The sequence below is a fragment of the Convolutriloba macropyga genome, chromosome 7, assembly GCF_964194025.1.
Source record: "Convolutriloba macropyga chromosome 7, txConMacr16.3, whole genome shotgun sequence".
NCBI classification, from domain to species: Eukaryota; Metazoa; Xenacoelomorpha; order Acoela; family Convolutidae; genus Convolutriloba; species Convolutriloba macropyga.
In genome coordinates this window covers 971,751-996,385 of record NC_134474.1, presented here as the reverse complement: position 1 = coordinate 996,385, position 24,635 = coordinate 971,751, and the positions used below count along the sequence as shown (strand labels likewise).

Sequence of the window (24,635 nt, the reverse complement as noted above, 5' to 3'; positions counted from 1 at the left end):
GGTACCTCCACACCCCCCCCCCCGCTAGTTTAATAAATAATCAAAAGTCGTTGCAAAAAAAGCTAAGCAATTTTTAAACAACTTGTAGAGAAAAACGCCACTTTCGTGAAGGTGATGTCTGAAGACGTTTTGTTTGTTTTTTCAAAATCTTTAGACAGTATGTTATTTGAAAAAGAAAGAAAAATTATTAATAGAAAACTCAAGTAACTCGAAGACGATAAACCAGGCAACTGAATATCGATGTTTTGAAAAAATGAATAAATAATAAATAATCAGCTGAAATTTTCAACCACAAATTGACCAGTCAAGATAAAGTTTTTATAAAGTAGCGACTCCAATGTTTTTTTAGCCAAAACGTTGTAAATTTTGGGTTTTTACAGTCCTTTGATCCTCCATACAGTACCCTTTGATCCTCTGAACCGTCCACTTTAATTAGTGAAATTACGGTTTTTTGATGTGGGCGGTGGGGTGCAAAACTTCCAGAATAATCTCGAAAAATCGAGAGAAATCTGGAACTTCTAACGTATTTTTGGCTAAAAGTTAGGCTTGATAGGACAAAAGCGCCGTTTTTACTAGACTAAATGTTTGTTTAAAACATCTTGATAAGCGCGCAGCGATAATATAACAAGAGAAAGCTACTCATAGTAGTAAGATTGTAGATTTACTCAAAATAACAAATTACTCATAGCTGTCTGCACAGAGTGAATGTGGCGGGAAAGTTGCAATAGTTGCAAAGATATTGTACTAGTTTCATAGCACCGATTGATCATTTAGACGAATAAAGCAAATTTAGACAAATTATAAAGTTTAATAAAATTTATAACAAGGGGGACAATTTTGGTAATGGATCATTGCTTCCTTTTAGGTCATTGACCTATTCCACATGTATTAAAATCACGTTGCAAAAAGTGTCCGTCCCCCCCCCCCCGTTGTTCCTCTAGTCAGTTCTTTTTACTACTTATAACACTGTTTAATCAGCCAGTTGGTTCTTTTTGCTTTCTGCATTCTCAAGTTCTTTGTTAAGCCGTGATATTTCCAACATTTTACGAGCTCAAAAGTTATGTGCATTTTACGAGATATTATCATTGTTTCCAGTTTCAGTGTTCCCCTGATTTCAAAAACATTTTCGGGTGCTAAATATTGTTAAGGGAGAAGTTGGAAAGCCAATCATTTGTGCAAGAATTGGATGGTAAATTTTAAAAAAGTAAAATGTTTTTGTCGGTAGAATAAGTAAGCGAAGCAGATAGTAAGTGAATGACGAGCGAAGCGGAGGGTGAACGGTAGTATATTGCGGATGTGACACAAGTTGACATTTTAATGAAAGATAACAACCCCAAAAATATAATTTGTTTGTTGCGAATAAGAGAAAAAACATTGATGTTATTTTCTATTTGGGGGTTGATATTACGTTTCTTTCAAATGTCAACTGGTCTGACATCTGCAATATACTATACTGTTGTCGTCATAGTATAATTTTGTATCGTAAAACTTTGTATCATATTTTACTTTTTGTAAAAAATCAACATGAGAAATTGATTTTACTTGTTGTTGTAAAAAATCAACATATAAACGTGGAAGTAACCCTGCTTGTGTTGTGAAAAGTATCAAAAACTTTAAAAATTTTCTTTCGATGATTTTGCCATCTCTACTGAAATCAAACATGTTATCAGAGTTGCGAAGCTGAAATTTGTACAAGGATTTTTGTAGTGCTCTCGATTTTTCCCAACGCAAAAAATTGCAATAGTTTTTGGGCTTAATCTGTTTTTTAATTGCTCTCGACGGAAGTTTAGCAAATATTGTAAACGTGTTGGTCGTTCGTTCTATGCAAAATTTTTGCTTGACCGCTTTGAGTGACTCTTGTGCCCTTTACTTTTTGTTTTGCGTGATCTAATTTTCTCTTTCAAAATTGTCAGCAGCTGAAATCAAGTGGTGGGAGTGCACTACTAAAAGTCAAATGAAAAGTGTGTCGATATCGCTGTCATTCTTTTCACTTTACGCTTTATTAGCGGTTATATGGATATTTAATTACCTTTAATGACGTCATTTGGAGCCTTCTTAGTGATTTTGGGTACCACCCTCCCCCACCTTCTCGACTGAAGCGGGCGGCAACGGATTAGAGCTCCCACTAGTAGCTAGAGCAATTCTTCAAACGTTTCTCGGTTATGTTTATGTTCGAAGACCTGGCAGAAGTTAGAACTCCTGTTCGCTCTATGGACGTTTTTAACATCTGGGTAGTAACCGAATTATAATAGTTTTGTTTTTGGGCCTGAAATTAGTGGTCTTCTAACAAAATTTAACTGCATCAAAAAAGTTCTTTCCAAATTTTGCTGCTTCCAGTAAAAATTTCTGGTTTAACTAATTTCTATCGTTATAATTACATATCTCCTATCACAAAAATCATATAAAAGTTGCGAGCAGAAGCTTGAGAAATTCGTCAAAACAACATTTTCTTCATAGGTTTTCATTGTCAAATTAAAAGCTTGGTACTCCTTCTCATTTTTTAGGATTTATTCAAATGACTGTTCTGATACCTGTTATACATTGTTGCGATCAATCGAGTTTTGCAAATCTTAATCGGTCGGTTTTGTTTCTAAGGATCTTGCAAGAGAGTTATTTGAAAAAGTTTTAAAAAGAGAATAAAATAATTTGATCTGAAAAATAACCCAGACTTTCTGTCTAGCTATGGACTTGGTTAAATTCCCAAAGAGGTGAGTGATCAAACTCGAATACCTCAGATTTAAAAATAATGAAATAGGCGAGAGAGGATTTTTACAAAAATGCAACAACCATTTAGCACGCTAATGACTGCGAGTATTGATACAACAAGGACGCTCGGAAATGTGCGATCGCAAATAAGGTTTCAACCCTGCTCATCAACAATTTTGGCATAATTGTCTACAAAATGAGGAACAGATAAAAACACCCAAAGATTATTTTTCGGATTCCCAAAAAACCCAAAAATACAAGTAACTTCCAAAAAATGGGCGTATGAACAAAAAGATAACCTCCAAAGCAATTAACTCAGTGGGGTAAAAAGTGACGCATTAGATTGATGAGATCTGCCAATATTAAGAAAGCGAGTCAAGACGAACAGAAAGTTCAAACAACAACAACAAACATTAATTACATCCAAAAATTTATGTCCGTTTTATAAAACAAATCAAAATAACATCAGATAAAACTAAAACCAAACAAAATATTTTGTACGTCACTAGAAAAGATATAGGACCAGTCCATAATAAGGTTCGGTTACAATTAAACAAAAACAGTAAAATTAAAAAATTCGCTTATATTAAAAAAAATTTTTTCAAAGTAATAAAAACCATTAGAAACCAACTGAAAATATCCTACAGGTTTACGCTCAATTAGGTTTCTTTAGAAGGGCATTAAGATTTGTCGTTATTCAATTCTTTGTGCGGTTACAAAAATAACATTAAATAGACAACAAACAAAATTTCAATTAAAACGTGCCAGAAAACGCTGGCGAATCCGTAAAGCCATATTTCGCACCTCAAAATATGTTCGATTGCGCCGACTTCGACCAACAGTCTCATCAATGAGACTAGGTAACAAGTAGACAAAAAAGAAAAAGGTTTAATTAAATAATTGTTTTTGTATGTTTCGAAAAAAAATTATTCAAAGTCGTTACAGACATTAGTTACAAATGAAATGATTAAATAGGTTCGTTTATTCGTCCAAAGCATGCCCTTGAGGCCTCCAAATATCCAGAATATGTCTTAGGTCTACAAAAAGAACGTCAAATATCAATCAAAAATTAATTTATTTTTGTGAAAAACCCTTGTCGAAGCCAGTAAAGTCATAACGAATTCTTTAAAGACACCGATCCCTTGTGACACTTTCCCGTCCCGTGAAACCAATAATGTCATATATGACCTAACGAGACTGGCTAACTAACAAGAATAGGTAAGAACTAGACAATAAAAAGAACAAAATTGCGAAGTTTTTTTTTTTTGAAAAAGGTTTTCAAAGTCATGAAAGCCATCAGCGATCTACTCTATCAGAATATCGGCTCAACTATTCTTCCATAAAAAGCCAATGAAACCTGTCCTTAAAGAGGAAATTTCATACGACTAGAAAGACAAAGTGTAAGCGGCAGTTAAAGACAAAATTTTAAAATTTCAATTAAGTTCTCCGAGAAATTGTTGTTGAAGCGTTAAAACCTTAATCTATATTTTAAAAAAATTTGTTCAATTGTGCCTGATTTTGAACGCCAATAATGTGATATGTGAATTGTCAAAAACGTGATAATGTGACAAAACGAGCAAACGTGAAAAATGGGCAAATGCATAAAAATAAAAATTGTTAAATCTAATTTTATCAAATCCAGAAAACCATAACTTAAGGCGTACAACCACAATAACGATCAAATTTTATTTCAGTAGAAAAAAGGAGCATTCTTTTTTTGCTGACACTAAGCTACAAGTTGACCAAATTAAGGAAAAATTATTGGCAAAGTTCAATAAATCTTTATTTATTTAAAAATCAAATATTTTAGAAGTCAAAACTACTAAAAGCGTTCAAGTAAAAACTGGATGCATCAATTTGGAGCTGATTAGGAAGCCAATTGGACCTATCACTAGTGAGCTTTGATTTGAAATGTTCTGTTCTTTATTTAATATAAAAATATTGATTTTTTTTTGAAAAAAAAACGACCGACTGATTACAATCCGAATCGTGTTTGGATTGTAAAAGTCTAAGATTGGTCCAAAACTAGCCCTGCTAAGGCTGTTCGACCATTCGGAACACTTAATTTTCCGAATGTTATAGATATAGATAATTTGTTATTTAAAAAAATTAAAATTAATGCTGCGTTTTTGATAATCGCAGCATTAATTAAAACGGCAAATAACTAAAAAACGGCAAAATTTTAATTAAAGAGCACTCTCAGTGGAAGTTGAAGTAGGAATAGCCCCTTCTAGGTCTACAAAGATTGTGCTGGTGGTTTTGAGATGTGTACTTGCGACAAATTTAATCAAAGTGGAATAAAGAAGCTTATTTCGTGCTTTTTTTTATGAAGACTGAATTTTGAAATATTGATCCTAAATGTTTGCCAAAAAATCAAATAAAAATAGTGAGCGATATTTTTTCTTCATTAAAAATGAAATTAACAACACTATTCTTAAAATTTTCAACAAGTTTGCAATATTGAAGAACTTTTATGAATATACCGATCGGTCAAAGTTGACTGAACTAAAAACCCATTTGAGTATATAATTCCTACGCCCTCAAGAGGGGTCGGAACAATAATACTAGTTGACGTGCAGTTGGACAGCGACCGTTTAATAACATAAATAAGGGTTGTGTAGCTAGGATTAACAAATTAGAAGTTTTCAGTTTCTGCATAGGATTTGATATCTGAGTGGTTGAGACTTAGTTTTTTTGAGGTTCTTCAGTCGTCCCAGTCTTTTTCAACGGTCTTTATTGATGTTTGTGGCTTGAATGAAACACTCTTTGGTTCCAAAATCTGATGGCGCACAAACTTTTGTTAGATGGGCGGCGAGTAAAAGTGGTTGTCACACTTTGAAAGTTCAGCCCACCTTTAGTTGCGCTGAGTGGCACGTTGTGTATTTGTTTATTGTATCGACAGTCGAACTGACGAGGTAATCGTCTCTCAAAGGAAGCCGAACAGTCTAGACATAATACAGCCAAACAATTTAATAGAAACGCACAATTTAAAAAAAAAGTAAAACCGAAGCTACGAGTTGTGGCTGAAGAGAGTCAGAAATCTCGAGAGAAAAGAAACACACGACTCATTAGTTGTCAGACTTTTAGAGCAATTTGGGAGTCGCAGAAAATTCGGAGCGAGGAAATATTTGAACCAAGAAAGAGAAAGGAGAGAAAATATCAATTGATTGCCCTTTCACCAAAAAAGCTCTTTTACACTAGCCTAATAAACCATTGATCTGTCCTCTTCTTGCTCGCTGAAGTTATCATTTTTTTCCACTCTGGACTTTTTTTTGCAATTGACAGTTTGTTTGAAAGACCTGTCATGCAATTATTTTTCACTTTTAACTCGGCTTATTCACGATTCGTGGCTTTTGATATGCATTTTAGCGTTTCCATTGAATTGTTCTTGTTCCTGTGTGAAACATACGGACTTGTTTTTAAAAAACTTGTCTTCAAAAATCAAACAAATACTGGGGTGTACATATCGACTCATCATTAATATTCGAAGAGGAAGTGAAAAAATAATCTACATGAAATGGTATGTGGTATTAAAAATCCTTTATACTCTACGAGAGGTAACTATTATTTTCATTAGTATTATGTTGAATATGATCAACAGCAATCTGATAACCTCGCCCGAAAAACAATTAAGTTGGGCCTTGAAAGCTTGTATCGTACACTGAAATAAGTAAAACACGGCCTGTTTTATCAATACTCTTTACACTGCCTCATTTTTTTTATTCTATATGATTAAAACCAGATAGAAAATCTTTGTTCTCTCTTGCTCTATTAACACTAATCCATTTTCACTTTTCTGAGGAGCATTGCCTCGTCAGCTCGACTGGCGATACAGTACTCTGTGGAGTGAGTTTGTGTTTTGTTGTAGGGTTTGCTCGTCTAGCCAGTGAGAGCTGCGTGGATGCCCCAATGCCCCCATGGCAGCTGCCTCCTGGCATGTCTATCCGGGCACTCAGTGGAGTGTTCCAACTGGACTGGATCACTAAGTGAGTCATAAAAGAAGTTCTTTCAATTAGTTTTTGAATTAAACATTTGCTAAATTAGGTTAATCTAATGGGCAATATTAATGGTAATTGAGGTTCCTGCGTAATCACAGCAGAACAGCAGTAAGCCACAGTGGCCTGTTCTCAGCTGCCCTCTCTCTTATTAGTTTTGCCTTCTTATCAATTAATTCGATTTTTTAATTCACAGCCTAGCAACCCCTTAAGTGTTCAACTCTTTATACAATTCATGTGTGAAATGAATTGAATTGGTGTTGAATGTGTGTTTGTGTACTTGATTGTTGTTTTGTTTGCAGAGAGGAGCTGCTATTTGCAAAGACACTTCACCTGTATAACGAATGGAACCTCAGGAAACCAGTCAAAATAGGCAGAGACGGACAGGTTAGAGATCATGTCTGCATTGCATTGTCTTGTCTATGAACTGACCCCTGCTTTCGTCTTTTTTTTTACATGAGTTCTTTCTACCTGCGTGACTTTAATGAATCACATTGAGACTTGTAATATTTTTGAAGCCACTTGTGCAGCCTTTTGCGGATGTTAGCTAATAAATTGGGAATTAATCTAAGCTTTGGTATTGTTTGGTCTGTTAGTTATTTGGTCTTATTTCCTCAAGCAAATTGAGTGAACTGGGTTAAATTGAAACAAACGATAATATAAGAAGCAATTAATAACCTCCTCCAAAGCTATCACTCACAAGGCAATCTTCCAGCCATTTTTAGGCTCACGTTTTGTACATAAAATTGCCAGCAAATAGTTCAGTAACGATCTCTTCGTATTCTTGGATAAAGTAAATTTTTCAGGAGATTGAGCCAGTATGCGGCGAAAAACTCTGTCGTCTCTTCGACTTCACACCTCAAATTGACATATACAGCATCGTGAAGAGAGTGAGAGCCCACGAGAAAGCGAGAAACAGTCGGGAAGAGGAACCCCAACAGCACCACGACCAGTTCCCTCACTCTCGGGGCAGGGGATACTGGCGGGGAGGCGGTGGGTACCACGAAGGGGGGTACTACAGAGGTGGCTTCCGAGGGGGCTATAGAGGAGGGTACCGTGGGTTCGGGTCATTTAGAGGAAGGGGTGGGGGATATTACCCAGACAGGTATGATGAACAGTCGGAACGTGGAGGGTATTACTCACAGAGACGGGAAAGATCAAAATCACCATACAGAGGCGAGGGATCAAGTCGACCGAGGTTACAAATTAACTATTGACATTTTTCTAAGAGACCGATCTAAAATCTCAACCGAATGTCTACAACATTGCATTGAAGACTGACTAGCCAAGCAATCTAAAATGATTATGAAAATGAGTGTTGTAGAATGATATATAGAATGTATATTGACTCCATATACATTTGTTCTTTTTGCTAAAATATGCGATGAAATGCGTGGAAGTTAAACAAAGAGTAATATTTTATTATTACTGCTATAAGAAAGCTTGAATTTAAAAAAAAACATTTCGGAAGGAATCAGTGCTCTAAATGCTGGGGAAGCGATTGCTGCTATTATTAGTCTCATCATGGTTTTTTACGAATCCAAGAGGAGTATTGGTGGAGCGTCTTTTATCGGTAATTTTTTTGGAATGTATTTGAAACAGGAAGTGAAATGCGTGAAAAAAAAAGTTTTTAGATCAAATTGGTAAAGAGCAGAGAGACGAGAAACTGGCTTTCTGCTCTAGAAGGTTTTTGTATTGGTCATCTGAACTAGTAATAGTGCTTTTGGAAGCATTTTTGACCATTTGAAGCAAATAATAAACTTTTCAGTTTTTAGATATTTTTATTTGCTCTCAAACGAAATTTGTTGTAATTATATTAGTACTGTCGGTCTTTTTTTAATGACACTTTTCGTCGGACCAATTTTTTGTCTGACCCATTTGACTTTTCGTCCTCAAAAACGAGACTTATTCTTATGGTGTAAAGGGTGGTTCTTAAATGTTGACAAACACCCTCACCCCCCCCCCCCCCCCGCACAACCCCCACTCTTACTTCACGCCCAATCCTCTTCCCTGCACATCCTTCAGGGCGTAAGGGCCCCGTGCAGCCAAAAACCGCCCTCCCACCATTGCCCCACCCCCCGTCAACTGCCCCCCCCCCCCTCCCCCCCCCCCAACTGCTACCCCCACTGTTGCCCCATCAGCCCCCTCGGTACACCCCGCTGCGCTCACCTCACGCCCCTTCAATTAAGCTAAAGCTAGCATCACTAAACCGTGGCTAGCTTCTGATGAATCCAACCGCTCGTCAGTTGTTTGTGAGCAATTCGCCCCCACGTTAATCAGTTATGTATTACCGTTTTGGCCATGTTGGATGCCATGTTTTGTGTTCTTCCTAAAATTTTCGCAGCATTTGGGGAGTTCTGTGGTTTAAAATACTTGTTTTAGTTGTCTTTGCGGCCTGTCGCTTTAATTGGTAATATTTTTAATTGCTGTCGAACGAATTGTAAACGTGTTAGTCTTTTCTATGTTATATTTTTGCTTGACCGTTTTTCGTTTTCGTTCTAGAACAATCTATGACTTCTTCGGTGACTTTTTCGCGCTTTATTTTGAGTGATTTCAATTGCTATTTTCGTTCCTATATAAAAGCAATTGTGAGCGGTTGAACAACGAAGCCGTTTTAGTTAAGTGGGTTAGATGTCAGACTATTATCCTGAATGTTCTAAGCTATAAACCTAATTTTAATTGCCCCCAACTGTCGTTCGAAAGCAATTCTTCCGACGTTGGTTGGTTTTGTTTGAGAGTTTGATAGCCGCGGTCAACCTCTCTAAATTTTGCGCTCTTTTTCACTAATTGGCTTTACCTTTTAATCACATTTTTAATAAGTCACGATTATCACTTTTGACACGTGACTTATCTCACTCACTGTCTCAACTGAAGTGATTATAATTTTTTTCGGGCATTTAATTACTGAGTACTTTCAGCGTCAAAAGAGCCAAATCCCAAACGGGATAAAGCCCAGTCATTAGGTCACAGTGCATTAGGTCATTAAAGTCCATTAGAGCGTTTAAAGCTAGCGGACATTAGTAATAAGCTTAATAGCTTTCAGTTTAGAAGCTGAATTAAGTATGGTTTTAGAATATAACTAAAATTGCACGCTAAATTAGACCTCTTTTTCGACACTTAGAAAAACGTTTAGTCATTTTCTACTTATTCTTTCTTTTGAAAGTCGCTTTACCGTTCGATCACGTTTTTCGATTGACGTAAGTTACGGCTTTCACGTTTGACTTCTAACTTACCTCACTCACTGTTTCAACTGAATGATTTTTAAATCCATTGACTCAATGAATTTCGCAACATAGTGAATACAGTCAAGTTCAAAAGAGCAAAATTGAAAGAGACGGGATAAACCTATAAAGCCCGGTCAGTAAATAATTGAGATTTAGGTTATCAAAGTTCATTAATGTGTTTGTAGCTGACATTGGTATTGAGCTTTTTAGCTTTGAGTTTAGAAGCTGAATTAAGTATAGTTTTAGAATCCAACGGAGACTGCATGCCGAATTAGAACAATCATTGACACTGATAAAAAATAAGAAAAAAAATTTGGTCAATTTATCTCCTTTTTTTCTTTTTCTGATTTAATCCTGATGTGCATCAAGCACGTCAACGGCGGCTATTTTCCGGTTATCTGCCGGCTATGTTTCTGTTTCAATCACGATCTGCGTCAAGCGCTTCAATGGCGGTTATTTTCTGGCAATTAGCCGACTAGGTTTTTTGTTTAGAATGGTGTTTTTGTTAAAGATAATTGGGTAATTTTAAGCAAATTAATTTTATCGTGTAATTTTAAGCCGATTTTTGTCTGTTAAGTTTTTTGCATATTTCTCTGATTTGTTCTTCTCGCTGTAATTTTGATCTTGTTTAATTTTTAATTTAGAGCTCTTCTTTAGGTTTTGCTCCTTAGAACTGCCACTGATTGTCAGAAAATTAATTAATGCAAATTTTTTTTTTCAATTTTTTGCATCTTTCTCTTTAATTTTCTGTGTTGGTTGAGTGAATACTTGAGGAGAAAAAGTGAATAATTTTGAACTTTTTTTGGTTTTTCTGTCAATAGGTTGTTTAATAACTTAAAACGTGTCGGAAGGGCTTTTGCCAATAATAGTTTTGGGACCACATGTTGTAAAGTTTTAGCTTCTTTAATAGCTTTTGTTGTCAGATACTTTCCCCATTGTTGTTGTTCTTGTTATTGTATCGAAATTATTAGTTCGAAGAGGAGTTTCATTATGTCAGTCAGTTATGGTTGTCACCTTTTGATTTCGAGTCGTTTCCGGATTTCTTCCGGCTATGTTTTCTCGAGTGGAATTGATACAGTAACTGAAGTGCTTGAAAACCAATTTTACTGCTGATCACATTAAAAGAATGGAATTTTCACACCGTTGTTTTAGAGAGGACAAGAAATTGAGGTGCAACAAAACGTGCTCGTAGAATAGTCGGCTTACTGGACTCTAAGTATGTGGATGGTCTTAGATTTTGACCCCCTCCCCTCCCTACTGCACTCCCCCTGCTGTAATCGTCCTTTTTCTTATTTTCTAAATGGTATTCCGAAACTCACTCCCAAAATTATATTTCTCTATTTCAAAATTACTCTTTTTGAGGGGAGATAAGATCAGCTGAGTGTATATTCGGGCTGTTTTTTTTAAATTAGACTGAAGATCCACAAAACTATCGCAGCTATTTTCTTCAATCGGCCTGTATTTATAGATTAGTGTTGTAGTAGTTTAAAATACGGTAATGATTTGAAATCAAAATTTGGATTTTTGAGCAGTTGTTTTTATAGCTGCGAAGCTGTAAGCTGAGCGAAGCTATATTGCGGTGCTCTTGGTTTTTTACAATTCAAAGAATTTGAATTGTATTGGGGCGCTGTCTTTTTTTTTAAGATCTGTTCACACATTTTCATGATTTTTGAAGTCAAATTGGAGTAGTGATTTTGGTCACGCCGAAACAGGAAATGGAGCGAAAAAGCGAGTGGTTTTGCGGCGTGAATTTTTTTCGCTCTAATTTTAAAGTAGAGTGCAAAAATGGTGTTTGAACAAAAATTCGGTTTCTCGGTAGTGGTTTTTTGTTCACATGCGGCAATTTCACTCTGATTTTTACTGTTTTTTCGATTTTTTGGATCGGATTTTTTTCTAAATGGTTTTCCCAATCCATTCACAGCTCATTCTAGGCCTAGTTTTTTGAATTAAATTTCCATTTCTCGCTAATGGTTTTTTTTGTTAGCATGCGGCATTTTGACATTGATTTTTTGTTTCTTTTTTATTTTTGATTTGATTTTTTAAAAATGGTTTTCTCAATTCACTCATAGTCCACTCTAGGTCTATTTGTTCTGTTTAGACAATGAAAATTCTTTGAATTGTACGTCAGGACTTGTCCTGCTATGTTTTTTGTTTCGTCGTCTGACGCTCTTTTTTCGTTTTACATTTGTTCACACAGAAAAGCTGAAAAAGTCAAATTTTCTGAATGACTTCTTCCTCTCACTAACGGCATTTGCGCGCGTGACGTCATTTCTCACTCGCTTTAGCAAAAAGGTTTTAATTTATTTGCGTGCTTAGATTTTGATCATACGTGACTTACCTCACTCAATAAAATGACTTTTGCACTTTAAAACTTAAGTTTAATTTGAATTTGTTTAAGGTCAAAGGAACTCATATGTGCAGTAAAGGTCCCTAATAAGAGGCTTCTGTGGAATGAATTTTAACAAGCGTTATTAATTTATCGCTGAATGTTTTTTACCTAGTTTTTTGAGCGGCGTCGATTTTTTTCAATTTAGATCTGTATCTGTTTCTATCTCTATTATATGGCACGCAGGTCTATTCTTTCGCAGCTATTCCGGCAATCTGCCGGCTATGTTGTTGGTCTTCGTATTTTCAAGGTCTCTTCGACCTGTTTCACGTGTATTGTCGAGCATTTTTCAGCTTTTTGAGTGATTCTACAACACAAAGGTTTGTACTGGGCTGCATTCGAACTTGACTGTAAAAAGAAATCAGTTATACAAAATAAAAAAAAAATTATTATAGACTGTTACATTTCATTCATGTGTGAACTAGAATGCCTTACCCAGATTGATGCAATTGAGGACCAAAAATGTGATTTTAGTGAAATGAGTGGCTTTGGTCACTTGATGTTCAATCAATTTATGTGGTAATGAGAAATTCTTAATCTTATTCTATCCCCTTTCTCTCTGTACTATGTGTGGGCCTTAATTATGAACAGACAGTCAGCACTCAGTTAGTCAATAATCGTTAGCTGTGTTTAATTATTCCGGTTGTGAAAAGTCTGAACCGGTCTATTCTCTTATTAGCTTAAACTCGGAACTGTAAATCGGGATGTAGTTGTAATGTTTGGATTTTGGAAAGATGCTGCAATGATGTCGGAGAAAAGTTGTTTAGAACTGACTAGATAAAAGGAGGTTGCTATAATTAATAATTAGTTGTTTTAAGGGGTTTCAATGATGATTACCGGGATGCGAACAGACGAGACCAGATACCACCCTCAGCGTCAACAGGAGCACCCGGTAGATCTGAGAGAGATCGTGATAGATCCAGGTGTATATTCTGATACTACATTTTAAATCATTTATCAAAAGAATTATGGACATAGTTTATTATTTCACTTTCTGAAGCCCCTTTTATATTGAAGTGTATCTAAAGGTTGACAGTAATGACCGTTGTACCTTAAAATCCTGTATAAAATTATTTCCTGTTAATTGTGTCAACAACTGTTCTGTAAACATCATTAACCAGTTTTAACCATTGGAGAAATTGTGGCTGCGGTTTTCGATCTGAGTTTTCTGTGTCTACAACTGTCACACTTCAATTCAGTCGGTTTATACTCAACCTGCATTATTAAACAGAGATGATACTTGGTTAGAAATTTAAGAGAAATCAAAATCAGTTAAAAATTGGCAATGTTGCCCAGAGAGACTTAGATTCAAGATACTAAGACTTAGATTCACTATTGACTTAACTTTTTTGTAATTAAGAGAACGAAGAGATGCAGAATCGGGTAGCAGACACAGAGAGACATCAGGCGATAGATCCCACAATCACAATCAGAACAACAGGGAGAGAGGCAATTCTCCTTCGTACCACGGGGACATAAGCAAGGAGACTATGATGCATGGCAGCTACAATGACTACATGCGAGAGTTCCACAAGCAGATGCAAAGAGCTTATCCAGGCTTCCCAGGACCCTTCCCGCCCCCAGTAATTAGCCGTAAAGCGATAGCTGAGGCTATTAGTGCCCTTCTCTTGGGTTTTTTGCCAACAGGATTTTTGTTACGACTCTGTGACGTCGCGATCACTTCAAATCTGCTTTTTAATAGCCGCACAGTGATAGCTGGGGCTATTTTTGGCCTTCTCTTGATTTTTTACTACTCGAAGAGGAGTATTGGTTTTCTTAAGGTTTTTTTTCGTTTAAACGCTGTTTTGACCTAAAAGTGAAAGTGACTGAAATTGCCGCGTAAACTAATTTTTTCTGAGCGAGAGAATTTTTTTGATCATGCGCTGCGTTTAGTGAATGACTTTTTGACTTTGAAAAGTAGTTTTTGACTGAATGGCGCATATAAATAACTGTTTTTAGCCATTTTTTCGTCTAAGTGGCTCAGGTTTTTGCCTGTAATTTATTTTCTGTAGAAATAATTTTTATTCGATGCAATATTAAAATTTAAACTTCGGAAATTAATACCACAGTGTTTTGCAGAGCCTAAAAATGCGTTCCAAATTCAAAATTGGCACATATTTCTTGATTTTTTAGTTAATTTTTGTCTTTATTCTATTAATTTCTTCATTTTGGATCTTTCAGTCGTCTTTTTGTCAAAAACCAGTTAATATGACAACTTCCCTTCGATAATTCATATACTCAACTCCTCTTTCTACCTTGATGTTATTTTGTTTTATAAAATTGTACATTGCTAATCCGATTTTGGTAGCTTTTTTCCAATTTTTGTCATTTTTTTAATTTGTATTTTGGTTTTTATTACCAGAAACTCTCTTTGTTCAACATGAGGGACTTTAATTTCGTTTCAATGAAAATTAAATCTTGTTTTGGCGTTAAGTTTTTGAAAAACAGAAATTTTTTCATAAGTGCATTCTTAAGTTTTTTTGACCATTTTTTGCAAAATGTTTCAGTGCTTCGAATGTTTGAATTTTACTTTTCTTTTTTTGTTCTGTTCAGGAGGAAGGATCTTTGTCTCGGATGAATCGTTGTTTTCTATTTCTCAAATGCTGAACAATGAAATGTATTCGTTTTTTAATAGCCGCACAGCGATAGCTGGGGCTATTATTGGCCTTCTCTTGGTTTTTTTTATTTCGTCGTCATGATTTTTATTACGACCATATGACGTCTCAGCCACTTTTTGTTCATTCTTTCATGCAATTTCAACTGAATTGCATATGTGACGTCATTTTTCCCTCTTAGCGGAGCGAGTTTTTTCGTTCATGCGCGTGATTAAATTTTTGGTCACACTTGACTTATCTCACTCTCAAAAATGACTTCCTCACTCTGAAATTGACTTTTTTTTACTTTAATTCAAAGAGATAAGGTCAAATGGGTGTGTTTCACTCTAAATGAAGGCTATTTGAGATCAGCTAATAGAGGCAGCAAAAACTTATACAGATTTTTAATCAAAATATAATATATCAGCCTTCAATGAAAAGACGAATTTTTTTGGTCTGCCTCTTTTACTGTTTTTTTGAGTCTGCAGATCTACGAAGCTGTTGCGGCTATTTTCTGGCAATCTGCCAGCTGTTTTTTTGCAGTTTTTCATTTTTCGATTTTGTAGACAAGTTTCGTAGCCTATTACGACTTGTCTATTGTCTTGCGAGCATCTGGATACCCTATTATAGGAAAGAAACTTTTCTTTTGATTTATTAATAGCCGCACAGCGATAGCTGGGGCTATTATTGGCCTTCTCTTGGTTTTTTTTATTTCGTCATGATTTTTGTTACGACCATATCACGTCACAGCCACTTTTTGTGCATTCGTTCATGCAATTTCAACTGAATTGCATGTGTGACGTCAGTTTTCGCTCTTAGTGGAGCGAGTTTTTTTGTTCATGTGCGTGATTAAGTTTTTGGTCACACTTGACTTATCTCACTCTCAAAAATGACTTCCTCACTCTGAAATTGACTTTTTTTACTTTAATTCAAAGAGATAAGGTCAAATGGGTGTGTGTCACTCTAAATGAAGGTTATTTGAGAGCAGCTATTAGAGGCAGCAAAAACTTATACAGATTTTTAATCAAAATATAACATATCAGCCTTCAATGAAAAGACGAATTTTTTTGGTCTGTCTTTTTTACTGTTTTTTTAGACTGCCGATCTACGAATCTATTGCGGCTATTTTCTGGCAATCTGCCAGCTATGTTGTGCTTTTGTAATATGGAAAAATTATTATTTTTTTCCAATTTTTTTAGTCCAAGTTGTTTATAAGAGCTTATTTTTTCATGATTTGGCTTCAATTTTTTTTTGAAGAATTTCCATTCGTGGTTTTAGTAGGTACTACTAGTTTTGATGAATAATTTTGGCGGAGCAGTTATTTCGGTATTTCAATTCATGGAAAAATTCGATCAGATTTGTCATATTTTAACAGCTTTGATATTCTTGTTTATACTTTTTTGTTTTTTGGTTTTGTTTCAAGATAATCATGAATAAATGGAGGCACGTTTTGTCTGATGAGTAGTTGAATGGCGTTCAAGTGGATCTCCACTTGTTGTCTTTTCCGGAATTTTGCCTGCTATGTTTTTTTTTCTTCGTCGAGCAAAAATTTTTTCGCTTTACCTTAGTTCATTGCTTGTTTTGCGTGATATCTTTTTGACTTCTCTTGGATAGTTTCACTCTTTCATTCTGCTTAAATCGGCTTAAAGTGTTCTTTTGAGTTCAAGTCAACTGACGATTTTTAGTTTTCTATCATCTGGAACCGTACTTTGATATGCGGTTGTTTGGGACTTGCCCTCTCTCTGTTGCGCACCTCTGTTTCATAAATTTTGAATCTTGTTTGTCAATATATCAAGATTTCAATAATTTTAAACATAATCTTCCTTGCGGTCAAAAATAAAATGGGTAAAAATCTCGGAGCTATACTGACTTGCCCTTTATTGGGCTTATAGTTTTATGACCAGCCCTGTTGCATGCTATTTTGTTTTTTTAGTAAGGTGCTACTTGTCATCTCAATCAGACTTAGCAATTATATTAGTGAAGTTAGTCTTTTTATGCGATTTTTCGCTTGACCGATTTTTCGTCTGACCCATTTGACTTTTCGTTCTCAACAACTGGATAAACAGGTAGAGCCAAGTGGGCTTTAAGTTCTCTTAGAGCCGGTCGTTTGAGAGCAATTCGCCTGACGTTAGTCTGTTATGTTTATAGCTGCGAAGCTGTAAGCTGAACGTAGCTATATTGCACTGCTCTTGGTTTTTTTTGTTTCGTCGTCTGACGCGCTTTTTTCGTTTTACATTTATTCACACCTCAAAGCTGAAAAGTCAAATTTTCTGAATGACTTCTTCCTCCCACTAACTGCTTTTGCGCGCGTGACGTCATTTCTCTCTCTCGGTCTCTCTAGCAAAAGTTTTTTTTGCGTGATTAGATTTTGATCATAAGTGACTTACCTCACTCAATTAAAAATGACTTTGCAATTTAAAATTTAAGTTTATTTTGAATTAGTTTAAGGTCAAAGGAACTTATGTGTAATAAGGGTCCCTAATGAAAAGGCTTCTGCGCAATGAATTTTAACAAGCTTTATAAATTTATCGTTTATTTTTTTACTTAGCTTTTTGAGCGGCGTCGATAACTTTATCAACTTATATCTGTATCTGTTTCTATTTCTATAATACGGCACGCAAGTCTATTCTTTCGGAGCTATTCCGGCAATCTGCCGGCTATGTTTGTATACTTGATGTGGTTTCAATTGTTGTATCGTTTCAGTTTTCACCCAACTCTATCCAAGAGAGCCGCTTTGTCTTCACACTCGTCTTCTCTTGCCCTGTCCCCTGTAATACTCCAGGGCTATGTTCTGGCTATGTTTTTTAAAATTCTCTTTACCTTTTGATCACGTTTTTCGTTTTAGATAAGTCACGATTTTCACTTTTTACTTCTGACTTACCTCACTCACTGTTTCTACTTAATGGATTCTAAATTCTTTCACGCAGTGAATTAAGCAATGTAGTGAATACGGTCAATGTCAAAGGAGCAAAATCAAATCAAAAGATTCGGCATAAACCGTTAAAGCGTGGTCATTAAGTCATAGTGCATTAGGTTATCAAAGTTCATTAGAGCGATTGCCAGCTGATATTAGTATCAAGTTAATACCCTTCAGTTTAGAAGCTGAAGTAAGTATAGGATGAATCTGACTGACACTGCACACTGAGTTAGAACAATTTAGGAAAATTTTTTTGTCAATTTCTATCTCTTCTTTATTTCTGTTTCAATCCCGATGCGCGTCTAGCGCGTCAACGGCGGCTATTTTCCGGCAATCTGCTGGCTATGTTTCTTGATTTTAATAATTCGGTTTTTAACTTTCAACAATCAAAAAATAGTCTTTTTATAACGGTATTCCTTATATTGTGTCCATATTCTTCACATTCTAGTTTGTATCCTTATAGCTTTGTCCTGGCACCTACATTTGTATTCGTTATATTGATTTATTTAGTTAAAAATTGAATGATTTCAGCTTTTTCTTAGATTTTCGTCATTTCTTTGGTTTGCAATTGATTTCTTTCAACATGAAGCAGTACTGAGAGTTTTCCAAAATTTTCACTTATTAATATTTCCAAAATTTTCACTTATTACTATTTATTGCAATTTTCTTCCGGCCTTGGTTTTGCCGAATTTTTGCCTTTGAATTTTATTCTGTTATGTCTTTTCTATGGTTAATTTATTTTTTGAATTAGTATGAAATCATGTCGTCTAGCATGTATACAACAAGGCAGAAGTATTTTTGTTAAGTTTTTGGTCAAACGTGACTTACCTCACTCTCAAAATTGACTTCCTCGCTCTGAAACTGACTTTACTTTTACTTTAGTTCAAAGAGATAAGGTCAAGTGAGTGCGTGTCACACTAAATGAAGGTTATTGGAGGGCAGCTAATAGAAGCATTGATAACTTATACGGATTCGTAATCAAAATATAACATCCCAGAATTTGACAAAAGGAAATTTGTTTGGTCTGTTTCTTACTATCTTTGAGACTGCAGCTCTACGAAGCTATAGCGGCTATTTTCTGGCAATCTCCCAGCTATATTTGTTCATTCGCTCACGCAGTTTCAACTGAATTCCATGCGTGATGTCATTTTTCACTTATAATGGAGTGTTTTTTGTTCAAGTAATTAAATTTTTGGTCACACGTGACTTACCTAACTCTCAAAAATGACTTCCTCACTCGGATATTGACGTTTCCTTACTTTAATTCAAAGAGATAAGATCAAGTGTGTGTGTGTGAGTGACTCTAATTGAAGGGTGTTTGAGGCCAGCTAATAGAAGTAGCAATAAGTAAAGCAATTTTTTAATCAGAATCTATAAAAATCTATAGAATCTATAAAAAGTTTCTTTTTGGTCTGTTTCTTTTACTATCTTTTTGGAACTGCAAATATAGCAGCTAATTTCTGGCAATCTGCTAGCTATGTTTACAATTCCAAGAGTTTGAATAATTTGAAAAAGCAAGCTGACATTTTTTCACTCATATTTCAAAGTAAAGTAAGAAAATGGCTTTCTGATAAAAGAATTATTCGCTTTCTCACTAGTGGTTTTTTGTTCTCATGTGGCATTTTGACATCAATTTCTACTGTTTCAATTTTGGGGATCTAATTTTTTCTGAATGTTTTTCCTAATCCATTTATAGTCCATTCCAGGTCTCTTTTTTGTTTATTCAGTAAAAAATATTTGAATTGTGACAGGACTTGTCCTGCTGTTTTTTTTCGTCGTCTGACGCTTCTTTTTAAGCGAGGTCTATAACGCTCTGAGGTGTTTTTTCATTGTTTTTTGAGAGGCATCGATAAATTTTTCATTTTTTATCTGTATCCATTTCTATCTGTTATGCGGCTGTACAACAATTAATTTTTCCTTGTTTTCTGTCAATCCCTCTCGGTATTACGAGAGTCAATGACGGCTATTTTTCCGCAATCTGCCGGCTATGTTTTAGTTTTAACTCTAACTTGTCATCTCAAATTGGTTTTCTTACATATGTCGGCAAGTAATTGTACTTTTTTGTCCCATTTTTGTCCACGCGTATTAAACTTATGCATCAAAATTTGACCCGTTTGTTTATTTTTCCCTTTTGGATGATTTTTACCAATTTTGTGTCGTTTTCTGAGTTTCCTACAGTCTAGCTTCGTGGTATAAATTGGTCTTTCTGGTAGAAACAATATTCTTTTTCACTAGATTTAATTCAGTTTTATGCTTTTCATTCTAATTGCACTTTTTTGGCGATTTTTATTTGCTCTCGAACAAAGTTTGTTGCAATTATATTAGTCATGTAGTCTTTTTATACAACTTTGTGCTTGACTGAGTTTTTTCTCTGACCCTTTTTTTTCTGTCCTCAAAAACGAGATAGAAAAGTAAAGCCCCGAGGGTAGAAGTGGCTAAGCAGCCCCCTCCCACTGCTTGAAACCCCTCCTCCCTTCGGCTTACACCCCACTAATGTTAGCATTCCTAAGACCCAGCTAGCTGCTACCAATGCCAACCGCTTGCCGGTCGTTAGTCGGTTGTATTTGATGTTTAATAGCCACCGTCAGCCTCTCAACGGCTCTTATTTAGGCGCTCTCGTTTTTTAATTCGCTTTACCTTTTGATCACGTTTTTCGTTTTACAAAATCACGATTTTCACGTTTGACTTGTGACTTACCTCACTCCTTGTTTCAACTCAAATTTTTTTCAGGCATTGATAACGCAATGTAGTGAATACTGTCAATGTCAAAAAAGCAAAATCAAAAGAAATGGGATAATCCAATAAAACCCGATCGTGAACTTATAGTGCATTAGGTTATGAAAGTTCATTAGAGTGGTTGCTAGCTGCATTAGTTTTAACATTAGTATTAAGCTTAATAGCTTTCTATTTAAAAGCTGAATTAGGTATCGTTTTGAAATCTAATTAAAACTACTCACCAAATTAGAGCACTTTTTGACGTTGGAAAAATTGGGTAGTTTATCTTTTTTCCTTGCAATCCCAATAAGTTTCAGCGGGGGCTATTTTCCTGCAATTTTATGGCTATGTTTTCTGGTTTTTTGGTTAGTTGTTTAATTACACACCTTTTATGGGGTTTCTTCCCCAGAAGAGGTTGTGAATGTTTGGTAGGTCAGTTTTTTTTAATGAAGTGCTTAATGTCTTTTGCTCATTTTTGTTTCCTACTTTTGTTGTGTTTCTTACTGTATAGTGTGTTGTTGGTCGGTAGGAAGTCACTGCATCAGAAGTGCATTGAGGGCATTTTTTGTGTTGGCACTGCTTGTCACAGTTTTGTAAAAAAAAGATGTTCTCAGATTTTGAATTTGATCTTAGATGTTTTTTCCTTGTAAATTTTTTCGCTACGTATCTTTTTGCAGTTGGTCCATTGTTTAATGGTTCCTTGATTGAACAGCATATACAATGTAAATGTCTGTTCAGAGTAATTGGTTGGAAGACGCAACTTTTGAAGATTTATTTAAAAAAAGTAGGTTTCAGAATTTGATTTATTAAATATTAATTAGCAGCGTTTAAAGTCAGACTTGACTTCGAGTCGGTTCCGGAGTCCTCCGGCTGTTTTTGAAAGATTTTTTGCACATTTTTGTAGTCCAATTAGTGAGGTGATTTTGGTCACGCCGAAGTATAGAAAAAAGCGTTGTTTTGCCGCGTGAAATTTTCACCTTCTAAAAGACTTTTTAATTCAAGGAGATACAGTCAATTGATGGTATGTCGCTCTAATTGAAGCCAATTTGAGAGCAAATAATTGCACCAACAATAACTTATAGAGATTCTTATCAAAATACAAGAGATCTACGATGCTATCTGGGCTATTTTCTGGGTATCTGCCATCTATGTTTTCAGTATTGCTGGTTTTGCTCTTATGTTCTGATGTAGAATCCTCTGATGTAGAAGTTCGGGTGCTCTTGGATTTAAGGATTTGAAGGATTAAAGGAGCTATAATTTGATGACACTTGGATTTTTCTGCTTTTTTGACGTATAGAGTTGTGAATGGAGTGAATAGAGGCTCATGGGTCACAAAATGAAATCATTGATAACAAGTGTCAAAAAATAGCAGAAAGTATTTTAACGATTTTTGCGCTATTGACCCTCCACTAGATTTCTTGCTTATCTGTGGAATAGAGACAATACGTAATAATACCTAAATAATAGGCAACTTACCATATACACTAAGGCGAAATTGATAAAAGCATCCCTGTTAAAAGAATAATAATCTGACTTATTCGGACCCTCCTAGTTTAGTGGTTGGAGAGGTATATGAAGATAAACTTTGAGTTACGATGCGGAAGGCCCGAGGGGTAATAGGACTTTCACGGTTTTGTGAATCAAAGGGTAAAGAAGTTGTTAGGCGTTTTAACTGCTGGTTTTTTAATGCGATTTTTTTGTACTACCAACTTTTCGTCTGATCTTTTAATAATCTGACATTCGACTTTTCGTCGGAAAAAATGGGAAATGCAAGTAAAGCCCAGAATAAAATAACTTCTCTTAGAGACTTGCATCTCACAGACTTGCATTCCAATCATGCGATCCACCGAAACTGTTTAATTGATCTCAAACGAAGTTTGTAACAAATATATTAGCCCTGTTGGTCTTTTTTGCGACTTTTCGCTTGACTGATTTTTCGTCTGACCCATTTCACTTTTCGCTCTCAAAAACGGGATAAAGAGGTAGCGTGCAGCCAAAGACCTCCTGTCACCGTTGCCCCGCCCCGCTGCGCTCACCTCACGCCCCTTCAATTAAGCTAAAGCTAGCCTCACTAAACTGTGGCTAGCTATTGACGAAGCCGACCGTTCGCCGGTCGTTTGAGAGCAATTCGCCTGACGTTAGTCGGTTATGTTTAAGAGGCATACATTCATGGTGTGAAAGGCGGTTCTTACAGGACACCCATCGTAACCTCGACGCTAGCCGCGACCCGCGCTTACAACCCATATACCATGCTCACCCAGCCAGCCGCTCGCCAGTGGTTTGAGCATTTCTGCAATAAACTTTTTTATGTTTCAGTTTATGGGCATGCAGTTCTACCCGCCTCCCTTCTCGATGCCTCCTCCCAATTTGGCAGCTGCAGTACCCGCCGCCCCACACACCACCTCGTCTGCATCATCAAAGGCAGAGGTACCCACATGAAATACAGTCTCAAGATAACTTCCGTATGAGCCGAGAGATATCATTTAACGTCCCCTTTCACTCACGCCATTCTACCCCTCAATTGCATCTTACGTTGGTATAGAGAACTTTGTAGCACATGACTTAAGTTGGGGGAAATTTATGGGCTAACTACTATTTACTATTGGGCTAGGACACAGAATGAGACCATTGATTCAGGTAGATGGAAAAGAGTTTTATTAAGTAGATGAGAATTAAAGATTGTTATCAAAGTGAAACCGAGTGGTTTGAGCTGACATACGATTTGTTATTGTGGATCTAATGGACTTCAATTCTTGCCAATTTTCAACTTATAATCACGTATTATTATTATTATTATTATTATTATTGATTTTCAAATAGCCAGTGAGACGCCGTCATCGGGTAAATTACTCTTTATGTTCTCTGTTACATATGTTCTATTTCACGCTTTTTCCAACTATCGTGTTCTGAGGCATATATATAATTAATGCCTTAGAAGCCCTAATACTACTATTTCATTTGTAATGACATGACGTATCATAAAAATCCTTGCATTCGTTTATTCTTGCAATGAACAGGTTAAAGAAAAATCAATTCTTATTGTAAGGGAATGAATTGCAATTGCGTAAAGAGTTAAAGATGAGTTTGACATGATAGCTCGGGAGACGAAGTTCATTTTAAGTGATGCTAACTAAATCACTTTTATCGTAGGATATTGAAACGCACGCGAAACTAGTGGACAAATTCCTCAAAAACACCAGACATCGAAGTGACTCCTCGGCGTCCAGGTCCGATTACGAGGAGGACTCTCGTCGGCAACCCTACAGTGACGACGAACGAGGAGACTCCTACTCGGAAGACGATGGCGATTACTCGGACGAATACGACACGAGAAGGTCCGGTGGTCGACATACGAGAAGCCGAAGTAATCACCGACGCGCGGGTATGACAAGGCGAGACTCTAGATCACAAAGTCGTGGTGCTAGTGAGGATGAAGATAGTTTCATACAGTATTCGTCCAAATCAGCTCAGAGGCGATATTGATGAGAAGTGATACATTCAAAACTACAAATCTGTTGTAAACTTTCAAGGATTCAGATCTTAGTCAATTGTGATATCAGTTACCTGTTTAAACTAGTATTAATGTATTGTTATCGAAATGAAGTCACGTTAAGTCTACAAACTTGGTTGAAATGTCAAAGCCTGAGGTAATAATGATCATATATCAACTTTTATTTCAATTAATGCGTTATTTTCAACACGTTTTGATTATTAATTGCTTTTGAACGAAATTTGCGATTATATTAGTCCTGCTAATATTAGACTTTTTAATAGCCGCAAAGCGATAGCTGGGGCTATTATTGGCCTTATCTTAGTTTTCTACGATTCAAAGAAATTGAATTGTATTGGGGCGCTGTCTTTTTTTTCAAGATCTGTTCATACAGTTTGATGAATTTCGAAGTCAAATTGGAGGAGTGATTTTGGTCATGCCGAAAAAGGAAACGGAGCAAAGAAGCGAGTGGTTTTGTGGCGTGAAAGTTTCTCCTTCAATTTCAAAGTGGACTGAGAAAAAAGGTGTTCTTCTTTGAAAATTCTTTTTGCTAGCGGTTTTTTGTTCACATGCGACCTTGATTTTTACTATTTTTTCATTAATAGCCG

The 24,635-nt window shown here is 35.9% G+C and overlaps 1 protein-coding gene across 2 annotated transcripts in view; it reads left to right on the top strand.

Moving 5' to 3' along the window:
- The window catches only part of LOC142342547 (uncharacterized), a 135,392-nt gene extending 111,157 nt beyond the window's left edge, over window positions 1-24,235 (top strand). Inside the window, exons 10-17 of one of the 2 annotated variants that reach the window (XM_075393911.1) lie at window positions 6,575-6,692; window positions 7,004-7,088; window positions 7,508-7,899; window positions 12,786-12,830; window positions 13,130-13,234; window positions 13,672-13,894; window positions 22,854-22,964; window positions 23,688-24,235. In XM_075393911.1, coding sequence (XP_075250026.1) covers window positions 6,575-6,692; window positions 7,004-7,088; window positions 7,508-7,899; window positions 12,786-12,830; window positions 13,130-13,234; window positions 13,672-13,894; window positions 22,854-22,964; window positions 23,688-24,020 — 1,412 coding nt within the window. In that variant the 3' untranslated portion in view covers window positions 24,021-24,235. The remainder of the gene's footprint in view (window positions 1-6,574; window positions 6,693-7,003; window positions 7,089-7,507; window positions 7,900-12,785; window positions 12,831-13,129; window positions 13,235-13,671; window positions 13,895-22,853; window positions 22,965-23,687) is intronic. The other variant, XM_075393912.1, reaches the window with a different exon arrangement.
- The last annotated feature ends 400 nt before the right edge of the window (window positions 24,236-24,635 follow it).